Source organism: Pelodiscus sinensis, chromosome 17, assembly GCF_049634645.1.
Source record: "Pelodiscus sinensis isolate JC-2024 chromosome 17, ASM4963464v1, whole genome shotgun sequence".
NCBI classification, from domain to species: Eukaryota; Metazoa; Chordata; order Testudines; family Trionychidae; genus Pelodiscus; species Pelodiscus sinensis.
The window spans coordinates 24275365-24287559 of record NC_134727.1 but is presented as its reverse complement, the minus strand read 5'-3'; the positions used below and the strand labels follow the sequence as shown (position 1 = coordinate 24287559).

At 42.6% G+C, this 12195-nt stretch overlaps 1 protein-coding gene across 1 annotated transcript in view; it reads left to right on the top strand.

Annotated features, from left to right (window-relative positions):
* Positions 1-475: 475 nt before the first annotated feature.
* The window catches only part of NDFIP1 (Nedd4 family interacting protein 1), a 46077-nt gene continuing 34357 nt past the window's right edge, over positions 476-12195 (top strand). Inside the window, exon 1 of the mRNA XM_075900316.1 lies at positions 476-767. Coding sequence (XP_075756431.1) covers positions 723-767 — 45 coding nt within the window. The 5' untranslated portion in view covers positions 476-722. The remainder of the gene's footprint in view (positions 768-12195) is intronic.

Here is a 12195-nt window from a genome sequence, read left to right as displayed (position 1 = left end):
TTTGCCAATATGAACAATTGACAATATTATTGTGATTCCAATATTGTGACAATTCCTGTACTAAGAGATGAAAAGATATGGCCCTTTTCTCCAAGCAGCTGTAGTGAGTGGGAAGAAATGCTGGTAAATCAGGACAGCATCCGCCTAAAGCCGATTTAAGGGATTAATTTAGCTAGTCCAGTTAGGTAAGTGGTGGTGAGTCAGTTGTGAAATGGGGTTGTGGGACCGGCCCTAGGCTGGTTGGACATGACAGCGGGTTATCAGACAGCGCATGGCACCAGTTTCAGAAGGGGCGGGCAGGGCCCCTAAAACCGGCCCTCAGGAGCACGCTTGGCTCCTGCAGAAAGCGGGGGTCCCCGGGGTTTACCATTGTACCGATTCACCCCTTAGCCGGGCCGAGCTGAAGACCCGCCGCCGAGGGCAGGTGTGAGGGACGGGCCCAGGCGCGGGAGGCGGCAGGGGTGTGCCTGCGAGGGCGGAGTGAGTGTGACAGCAGAGGGCGGCCGCAGCGGGGGAAGGGAAGCGGTTGGAGCTGAGCCGGCAGCAGCTAGTGACCCGGCTGCTGCGCTCCTCCGCCTCCAGCGGCAGCGGCAGGGGTGCGTGAGCAGAGCCGCGCCACCTCCACAGCCGCCCCGACTCGCCCCGGGCCTTCCGACCCCAGCCAGCCCCGCGGGGCCTCCGCCCGCTCTCCGCTCTCCGCCTCACGCTTCCTCCTCGGCGCCATGGCGGCGGCGGCCGCCGAGCCCGGCAGCGGCCGATACCAGCAGGTGAGACCGGCGGCGGGCGGCTAGGCGAGCGCCGCGGCTTGCTAGGCCGCACGGCGGGGATCAGGGGGCTCCGGGGAGAGCCGCGCCCTCTGCCCCCGCCGAGGTGGGGATGTGGGGCCGGGTCTGGGGGCGGCGGAGCAGAGCCCCTCCGCGGCGGGGAGGTGACCCCATAGCCACAGCCTCCTCCCCGGGGCTCTGCCGGGCACCCGCTCCCTGGGCCTAGGGGCAGCCAGAGTTCCGCCGACCCTGCTCTTGATGAGAGCCACGAGCCCCCAGGACGATACGCTGCTCTCTGGGGCGGCCCCCCCTTTCCTTTCCCTCTGCCCGAAATCCTGCAGGAAGAAGCCAGTCTCGGCCCCCGGTGCGTGGAGGGGTCCGGGAGAACAGCCTGGGGTTGTGAGCCCTTCCAAGGGAAACTACTGCATGGATCGCAGCCCTCCCCCCTCCAAAAGTCAATGCCAGTCCCTTGGCTGAGAGCCCCCAACACACGGGAGGGAGAACTAGACACTCCTGGGCGGTGTCTCCGGCCACCACAGTCCCGGGCGTGATGCAGCCTGGCATGAACATCTGCACAAAACCAGCTAGGCCATGCGCCTCTGTGTGTCCACAGCATCATAACTGGGGTGCTTGCCTGGCCTGGCCTGGCCGTGGCATGCACACGCCACACTGCTGGGGGGAGCATACCAGTGGAATTTAGGGAGTGGGGTCTGATGTGTTTTGGCATTGAGGAATCCTGTGTTAGCATCTCTATGCCTTAATGGGATGACTTTAACTGGTGCTCATCAGTAGGTGAATGGGGTTCAGTCAGGAGTAAATTAAATCAAGGAAGTAAAATGTATTTGGGCGTTTGGACTTTTCACTGTGTCTTGTAGGTTAAAGCACCTTCTCCATAATAGAGTTTTGGGATAGAAGAGTTCTAAACCAAAGCCCCAATTGTGGGAATTCAGCTGTATGTTGTTGAGGTAATTTTAGGTATATGACATTAAACTCATCCACACACAGAGGGCCAGAATAAGGTTTACCTGTCACTTGAGCTCTGGATGGGAAAATGGTCACGAGTTGAGCAACTACACAATGGTTGGTGCTTGTCCTGTGGTGATGGAATTAAAGTTCTCAGTAGACTAGATGCAATTGACCATTGCCTGCACACTGATTGGGGGGATGGGGTGGGGCTAGAAGACAACTGATGGTGGATCTGCTCTTAAAGTGGTATTACTAGTCTTGAAACTCAGCTCATTTTCCTTCTTCCATACTTGTCTGTGTGTAGTTCCATTTTGCAGCTACTGCATTTAATGATCTCCTAATTCCAGTTCTCAGGGCCACTATCTTATTGCAGTGTTTCCTAAAAAACTATTTTCTTCTGTGCTTTCTATAAGCAGAGTTCTTTTTAAGATTACTGATTTCTCTTAAATTTAAAACTCATTTGGGCAGAAACCTTCTTCTTGTCTGAACATATTGTTTGTAATGTACAAATAGTTATTAATATTATTGGTAAAGATCCTGAAGGGGAGCCCCACAATGAGGAGCTAAATTCCATCCCCTTGCTCCACGTGATTCAGACATTCTGTTGGGAGGAAATGCATTTTGCTTGGAGGGTGTGTCTAGCAAAATATTTTCGACGCATAACTCTAAACTAGACAGACAAAGGCCTCAGTCCTGCAGCTGACATCACGAGTGGACCCTTATACTCACACATTCTAACATGTAGAGTTGGAGCTTTAATGACTGAAAACAAAGGAGAATAATTATGCTCACATATAAAAGCATTACAAACATTTTTGGTTATATATTTAGTTTCTGTTCCTGGTTTCAGTTTTGGTTTCACACAGTATTTATCTTCTCTTCCTATTCTTCCATGCAATGCAGGCCAGGAATTGTCTGAGGTTGCTGGAAAGTTTTCCTTTTGCTAATTTTTTTTATTTTGTTTTGTTAGTCTCCAAAATATAGATTTTTAATATTTGCAGATAATGAAAATTATCAAGCCCCAAATTAAATTAATAATTTTAATGTCACTACAATATTTCTAATTAAAATAATGTTTTATTTTTAATTTACATATTTTCCTGCACAATTTGTATTTCGTATATTATAATGTGCTAGTGCATCAGAACTAGAAAGGTAAACTGATTTTTTCTTAATTGTTCTGGCTGAGTGAAGTGCAGAAAGTAAAGCCACAGTCTGAGCAGTGAAAAACAGATTTTTAAGGGAAGAATGAATTTGTATAAATATTTACTATCTACTACTTATTATAGGGTCATCACAGAGTCACTATAATAAGTTGTAGATAGTTTACCATAATAGTAATTTTTTTCTTTTCAGAGTGCTTTAAACTTTAAAAATGGTTTCCTGTTAGGATTAAATTTTTCATGCGAATTCTCAACTAAGTGGTTAGGGGTTTTATGCATGTCTAAAAGACAGATACAGCTCCATTTACGCTTTTTAATATATATATAAATAAGGTTTAAAATGTTAGGTGTTTTCAGTCATTCTTTTTGGATTCAGATATTTCAAAAAGCTTAACTTCTCCTCATCCTAAACTTCTTATGCTATTTGCACTTCTGTAGTACCTTCCATCCCAGTGTCACAAAGTATTTAAATGTTAATCTGTACAACACTTTTGAGCGTCAGAAACTTGGCCTAAACTTAAATTTGGATTGCCATGGGTATATTGCTCAGGGATGTGAAAAAACACCATAGTGATGCTTACCCAACCCCCAGCATAGACACAGCTAGGTTGATGGAAGAATGAGGGAGGTGGATTACGCACAGTAATTGGAAAAACCCTTTCTGTCTCAGTAGGAAGCGTCTGTGCTCTGAAGATGCAGCAGCATAGCTGCAGCATCATATCTGTGCTGTTGCAGCATTCATAGTGTAGATGTAGCTGGAGAATGGCCAATTCTGTTCTAAAAATTAGGTCGACCTAGCTACATTGCTCAGAGGTGTGAAACATCCACACCCCGAGTGACATAATTAAGACGACCTAGCTCTGGGTTTAGCTGGCACTAAATTAACAGAAGAATTCTTCCATCATCTTAGCTACCATCTCTCAGGGAAATGGCTTAGCTACTGCCCTGCCATCTCTAAGTGTAGTGGGTGACTACATGGAAGTGCTGTAGTGGCACAGCATGTAGTGCTGTACTGGTGCACTATTTCTAGTGAAGCCATAGACTGTGTTACAGAAGGATTCAAATTCTGGTGTTAAGATCCTGAGATAATAGGGATATATGTGGAAAAAGCATGCTGCCCCACAGAAAGAGAATATTATATTATTCTTTAGTTACCCATCTGACAGATCAGAATGATATTGCACAGTTCTCTGTAAGGAAATCAAAGCTGTCATTATTACTAATCTCTTAGTCATGAATAGATCTTGTTATTGCTACTGTAGTGCTATAACTCTTCATGCTGCTTTAGAGATTAGAAAGATAGTCTCTGTTTTAAAGGGAGCATTAGAAAATGGAAGGTTCCATGAAAAGGCTGTTACAATGCAGAATCTTTGAGAGTAAGTGGAATTGTAATGAGAGACCCTAAGGGACATGCACGAAAGGAAAAAAATAATAGTTTCTCCATTAGTTTCTCCTTTTAAAAAAATGTTATTGGATTGATTGGTATGCTGTGGTGTGTCTTGCTACAGAAGTGCATGCTATGAAAACAATGATGCATAGCTGACATTTAGCTGTCGAAAGGATGAGGAGAATCATTTTCTGACATTGAAGATGTCAAATTTAAATCAATTTATCCTATGTTGCTACATATTATAATGACAACAGAAAATGAGTATCAGTCACTTGCAGTGTCCCTGTAAGATGAGCCTAAGATGTCCCTGTAAGGTGGCCACCCAGGAGAGATTTGTATTCTCCCCAGGTGATTAGCAGAGCTTCCACAGTGCCAACAGCTGGCAGGATGTATTTCTACTGGTGGTGCACATCTGCACATGCCTCAGTACACACAACAAAATATATTCCACACATGGACAGAAACAGAGGAACATTGGTGACTATGTGACAATGACATGAAATATAGTCCTAAGTTAATAACCACAGAGGATATATTTAGTTTCAGGAACTGGTAAAATGACAAACAGTGGTCCCAGAAACCATCAAAATCACATGCTTAATTTTTACTTTACAGGATTATGAAAGGATGGAGGAGGGTGGAAATCCTGAGTTTAGAGTTTTTCTTAATTTTAATCTGTTAGTAGGTTTCAGGTTGTATAATAGCAGTTGTGACCTTCACTCACTCCCTTTAATTTGTTACCATATTAAACAATACATTACTTGTGTTTGCTGGATTCAAGCTTGCTGAGGGGTCTGGCCTCTGCACAGTTTTTTCTGTGTGGACATACCCTAAGGTCAGAGGGCTTGTTTACATTTGAAAGTTGTTTTGGATTAAGAGTGTGAATTTAAAATACAGTAATTATTCCTGAACAGCTCCATGTGCAGACCCACTTTATTCCAGAATAGGAGTGCCTTGCTCCTGTTTTGCTTAATCTATAAACAAGGCACTCATTCTAGAATAAAGCAAACCAGAACAAAGCGTTCATATTCTGGAATAATTATGTCCACTTACAGAGTTAATAATAGCTCCATGTGAAGACAAACCCTTAGCCTATGATTCAGTGAGTGTTAAGATTAGGGATGTAAAAAGGGTTAAATACTAACTATGTAACTGATTACAATTTAGTCAGTTAAATAGTTAAATGCCAGTATTTTTTAACCTGCCAGCAGCCACCTCATGGACTGCTAGCTGCAGGCACCCAGTGGCTGCCGGCCCTGCAAGATCCTGGCCCTGGCAGCTGCTGGCGTCCTGGCATGCTGGTGGCTTCTGGCATCGTGAGCTCCCAGTCCCGCCAGCTGCCAGTGCAGTGGGAGTTTAACAAGCATCAGCATATCACTTGGTTAACCGATTAATCTCTTATATCCTTAGTTAAGATGGCTTTTCTGTTCCATTAAATTACTTCATTTGAGCTAACAGTGTTGAAGGAAGCCCCCATTTTTTCTTGGAAACAGAGCCACAGATGATTCTGCTTTACCATTGTGGGTGGAGCCTTATGGGGGTTCACCTGCATATATCCAATTTCAGGATCAGAACTCTGGTGCTTGATCCTATTCTCATTGAAGTGAATGGCAAAAATATCCAGTTACATTAATGTGAGTAGCCTTGGGCCCAAGCAAACTTCCATTAAAATCAATGGACACAAAATAATCCACAAAAAAACCCTGTTAATCATGTTGCTTAATAACACCCTTCACTTTTTGCATGAATTTTCAAGCAGACTGAGCAATAATAGAAAGTTTGGAGATTTTGATCTGGGAAGATCCACAGCCATGTTGTGTATATAAGTCAACATTTCAAATGTTAAATGAGTAGCTCATATTCAGAAATGTATCTTTTTCTCTTTCATAGATTGTGAAAATAATTTCCTTTGCCTTTAAAGTAGATATGGTTTTTAAGTGATATCTTATTTCAAGTCAAAGTTTTAGGGGAACAAAAATAGAGCTTTATAATGGAAATTACTTGTAAGCTTTATATGGGAAGGCTATTAGCTCTCTATACCAGTCTCCAATTTATTAGAAGTACATAGTTTGAAATTATTTCTGTGTATTTTGTTTATACTTGGCTTCCATAACTTCTGTAATTTCACTTTGGTGAAAGGCTGTAACTTTTGGCATTGATTCTTATGCAGTCTTTGACTTTCTGTGTTTTCCTTTTAGAAATCTCAGAGAATGTTAAACTACCATGGAAACTGCATGAGACGTGAGATCAGATGAAGGTTATCTGCAGTTAGATCTTCTTGTATGTTGTCACTAAGGGACTATTCAGCAATTCTACTTGAGTACACCAGCAACTGTGAGCATGTGTTTCCATAACTGAAACACATATTCAGTGTAGATTCTGCCCAGTAACACTGGTGTTGCTAAGTACTTGCCAGAGTTTCCTTTAGACGTGTGTGTATATATAGTTGTGAACTGGTGTCAATCGTAATTTTTCCAGTCTGTGAATCCTTTTTATTAAAAGTTTTCTTAACGATTTAACCCTCAAAAAACAGATTAAATTTTACATGCAATAAACAGAATCATAGACCACTGAAAACAAATTATTGGATAAATACTAACATAGTCATGTTTTGTTGCATGTTTTAAATGAGACACTTAATATTGTTTTTTTTTAGGGATGGAGACTTTATATTAAGGAACTTTAAAAAACAATGTTTGAATTAAAAAAAATTAACTAAACTTCATTGTCATCATTTTGCTAAAGCCTCAATCTTCTAAACCAAGGGTGGGGAACCTGCAGGCCACTGCTTCCCATAGTTTCCATTGGCCGGGAATGTTGAACCATGCCAACTGGGAGCTGCAGGGCTCTGTGCCTGCAGACGCTCAGTAAACAAACCATCTAGCAGTCCGCCAGCAGCTAACCCTGATGAAGCGCATGCAGCCCGTGGGCCAGAGGTTCCTGGCCCCACAAAGTCACGAGATCTCCTCGTCAACCTCCTCCTGGCCCTAGTGAAAGCTGCCATATATAATACCAGGAGGAGGATGCTGGACAAGGGGGTGCTCTGTAACTGTGGGGCCTACTTCTGTTCCTCCCTAGTTTCATGTATCTGGGTAGAGTTCTTCTGGGCGGCGTCCATTGACTTTGTAGACAGCTTTGAGGAGCAGTGGGCGCTGTCCGAGGTTCTCTGCTCGGTGTCCCCATCTAGCTCCCTTGTTTTAAACCTTGGATACACACCCCTTGACCCTGTTATTTTATCATTTGTCCCCCATAATCAGTTGATCCCTAGGTCTTGTCTCCCTCCCTCAAGGCTGGGGGACGGGTTTCAAATAGTGCTCTAAATATCTGTGTGCATACTTAACTTTGCTACCAGGAGCAGTCAGTCCCTGTCACAGTAGCAGAGTTAATCATGTGCGTATCTGTAGGACTGTGGCCCAAGATTGCAGAGCTCACCTGCTCTTTCCACACAGAGGTCTAATTAATGTTTAGCAATACTGAAACAGGCCTTGGCTTAATATCTACAAGATGTCAAATTAGAATAAATTGTAATTTAAAATCCACTCATTTAAAAATAGTGCATGAACTAATGTGAACTTTTTTTTAAATGGACAAAATCAATGTATATTTTATGGCATCTCTTTTATTTAGAAATACTGCTTTGAAGCTGAAAACTGTTTCCTTATTTTTTTCTCTCCCACCCCTGACTCTGACTGTAGAGATAATTTTGAGTGTTAGATTGAAAGTCGGAGTTTTGGCCTAACCAGTCTTGGCACCATTAGTTGGATTTTTTTGGAGGGGGGGGCACCTGGGCATGGAATTCTATTTAGAGCTTGTTTTGTTGCCCACTGCCATATTGTCCTGGCAGTAATATCAGACACAGAGCTACATTCATTTATTTCTGCTGGTAATAAATCATGTTTTTGTAGGATGATTTATACAGGAAAAAATTTTAAAAAAATGTATTGGAGGCTCTTCTGTTTGATTACAATTTACTTTGTGACTATGGGCATCTAAAAGTTAGGATTCTACTCAGACACTTCAGTATTTGTACTGTTCTGATGGCTTGCACTTGAAATAGTTCAGAAAAGCATGGAGAACAGATACAATTTTGTCTTTTCCCATTTCCATTTGTGGTAATCTTCTAATTTAATTTAGTTTTTCTTAGATTCAGTTTTGAATGCCTGAGTTATATCATGCTGATGGTATTCTAAACCATCTAGTTTTCTGCATGTCTTTTTGAGAGTTAGAACTTTTGCATTTTTTCCAGAAGTAATATTGCAGTGCTTTTGAACAGAATGTCAACAGCAGTTTTTACTCTTGATTCACAGCATTGCAGAATTATCTAAGGGTACGTCTACGCTGCAGAATTTTTTCGGAAAAAAGGCTTTTTTTCCAAAAAACCTTCACTTACGTCCACACTGCTATTGCGTTATTTTGAAAAAAAATCGAAAGAACAGGGTTTTTTCCCCCGACATTGGTAAACATCTTTCTATGCAGAAGAAACCTTTTTTGAAAGAGCTCTTTCGGAAAAATGTGCGTGTGGATGGGGAAGAGGGCGTTCTTTCGAAAGAAGAGGAAAGAGGAAAAAACACAGGTGTCCGTCCTAGTAGCCATTCCATCCATAATAATAACAGCTTAAATGTGAGATAGGGTCTATTCAGTGTGGACACTATCTTTTTTAAAAGCAGATTGCTTTTTCAATACACTTTTTCTGTATAGATACTCTTTCAGAAGAAGTTTTTTCAGAAGATCTCTTCTGGAAAAGCTTCTTCCGAAAGAAGCCTGCAGTCTAGACATAGCCTTAATGTGCTGCTCAGTACCCAGAGTATGCATTTTTAAACACTTGTTTAGAATTGGCATGTGAGATCTGTGGAAAACTTAGACATGGGGTTTAACTAAAAGAGTATCATTTCTGAAATGTCTGTTGAAAGCCTATGTTTTGATGATTACAAAAATGAAACTATTTTAATTATTAAATGAAGACTGCACTTCAGTAGAAGAATCTTCAGCCAAAGTTCTCAAAGCATTACCTCTATGAAATATGTAAATATTGTTATACACTTTTTACACAAGAAGAAACTGAGGCTCGAAGGCTAAGTGCCTTGCCTGTGGTCCTCAGTAGCTCATGGTTTCTTTGGGAATGGAATATTCATGGATCGCATACTGTAACCACAGCACTTGTTACTCTAGTAAGTGAGGGGAAAAATACTCAGCTGAATTTTTCAATAAAATATTAGTAGACATTCAGAGAGTTAAAGTTGACTTTTTTTTTTAACACCCTCCCTCCCAAAATGTTTTTAAAGTAAAATACTTCAGTGAATCAAAGGGAAAGTAATTATTGGCCTACATCAGTGAGTGAAATGGACTTTGCCCCTTTCCGATTAAACTCCAGTTGTGCTTACCTTAGAATTCTCTGGTTCTGAGGAATTTTTTAGTAGCCATAAGGGAGAAAATCTCTTGCAATAGCAGATAATAAAGCATTCTTAATTGTGTGTTCCAGGTGCCTGCACCATCTTAGATGGAAAATGCAAGACTAGTGCTGTCATGGCAATGTTGGGCCACTTGAGGCCTGATGATTCATTCTTCCTGCCACATGAACCCTTATTGTTTAGTTAATGAGCACTTAGTTGAATTTTAGATGCCTGGAAACATTAAAAAGGCTGCAAGGCATGTCTGTGTACCATATGCGTTAGAAGGAAAATCTGTTTCATATAACTATTTACAGCAGAATGTTGTGGGGCCTTGGAATCTTCTAAACTCTTTCCCAATTTTAAGATGCCTAAAATATGGTTCTATTTTGTTTTATTACATGAATTGGTGTGATTTGAAGTTAACATTAGGTTCAGCTTACTTCCTCCTGCAGAACTTAATTGTAAGATATTTGTATACCCTCTTATGACACTTGAGCATTTTCATTTTTATTCCATCTTATACTGATACATTGTATATGCAATGCTTTCATTTTGCCTCCTATTGAAATTTCATTTCTCAAGTCTCTAATTTTTTCCCTACTTTTTTCTTATAGACATCCTTCTGCTGTTAAGATAGTGAGTGATGCTGCTCAGAGAGTAACAGAACATCTAATATGCCAGACTCTTACCTCATTTATTGTTGATGTCCTGAATTTTAATGCAAGTTTATTTCCTAGCAGATTACATAGCTGCAGTTTTCATGGGCAGCATTTTAGGCTTTTCATCTTCAAGTGATTTTAGGCTTTTCATCTTCAGGGATTTAAATTGGGCCAATGCTTCACAGAAGGGGAAGACAGAAGAGTCATCAGGTCTGAACCTCTGCATTTTGCAGGATTCTTCACAGTTATTTGATGTGTTTTCTCCAATCTGTTCTTAACTCAGCCACCTCCTTTCAGGATACAGTTTCTCTTAAAGTTGATAATTTTTCCCCCTAATGACCATGTTACATGCATCATTCCTTATTCCCAGATAATCCTAGAATCATAGAATCGTAGAGCTGGAAGAGACCTCAGAAGGTCATCAAGTCCAGCTCCCTGCTCTAGGCAGGACCAATCCCAACTAAATCAACCGAGCCAGGGCTTTGTCAAGCTGAGACTTAAACACCACTAGGGATGGAGACTCCACTACTTCCCTAGGTAACTCATTCCAGTGCTTCACCACTCTCCTAGTGAAATAGTTTTTCCTGATATCCAACCTGGACCTCTCCCACCACAAGTTGAGATCATTGCTCCTTGTTCTGCCATCTGTCACTACTGAGAACAGCCTCTCTCCATCCTCTTTGGAACCTCCCTTCAGGAAGTTGAAGGCTGCTATCAAATCCCCCCATACTCTTCGCTTCTGCAGACTAAACAGACCCAACTCCTTCAGCCTCTCCTTGTAGGTCATATGCTCCAGCCCCCTAATCATTAGTTGCCCTCAGCTGGACCCTCTCCAGTGCGTCCACATCCTTTTTGTAATGGGGGGCCCAGAACTCAGGGGCGGATATAGGGCAGGGCGAACGGGGCGGCCGCCCCGGGCTCCGCGCTTCAGAAAGCCCCGCACATGCGCCGTGGTGCCGCTGCGCATGCGCATGGCGTCACTGCGCATGCGCTGTGGCAAAGGGGGGGCCCTGCGGAATTATACTGCCCGGGGCCCCGCAAAACGGTCATCTGCCCCTGCCAGAACTGGACACACTACTCCAGATGTGGCCTTATCAGAGCCAAATAAAGGGAAATAATCACATCTCTGGATATGCTGGCAGTGCTCCTCTTAATGCAACCTAATATGCCATTAGCCTTCTTGGCTACAAGGGCACACTGTTGATTCATATCCAGCTTCTCATCCACTATAACCCCCAGGTCCTTTTCTACAGAACTACTATTTAATTGGTTGGTCCCCAGCCTGTAACAATGCTTGGGATTCTTCTGTCCCAATTGCAGGACTCTACACTTGTCCTTGTTGAACCTCATCAGATTTCTTGTGGCCCAATCCTCCAATTAGTCTAAGTCACTCTGGACTCTATCCCTGCCCTCCAGTGTATCTACCTCTCCTCCTAGCTTAGTGTCATCTGCAAACTTGCTCAGGGTACAATCCATCCCCTCATCCAGGTCATTAATAAAGATATTGAACAAAACCGGTCCTAGAACTGAGCCTTGGGGCACTCTTCTAGAAACCGACCGCCATCCCCTGTAAGTCAGTCCGGTCTCCTACCGTGTTTGCCTTTCTTGCTACACGTCGGGATGGTTTCTTTCTGTGCCTTCAATAAGGCTTCTTTAAAATACTGCCAGTTCTCCTGGACTCCTTTCCCCTTCATATTAGCATCCCAGGGGATTCTGCCCATGAGGTCTCTGAGGGAATAAAAATCTGCTTTTCTAAATTCCAAGGTGTGTATTTTACTACTCTCTTTTCTTCCTTTGGTCAGGATCCTGAAGTCTACCATCTCATGATCACTGCTTCCGAGGTTGTCACCCACCTCTACTTTC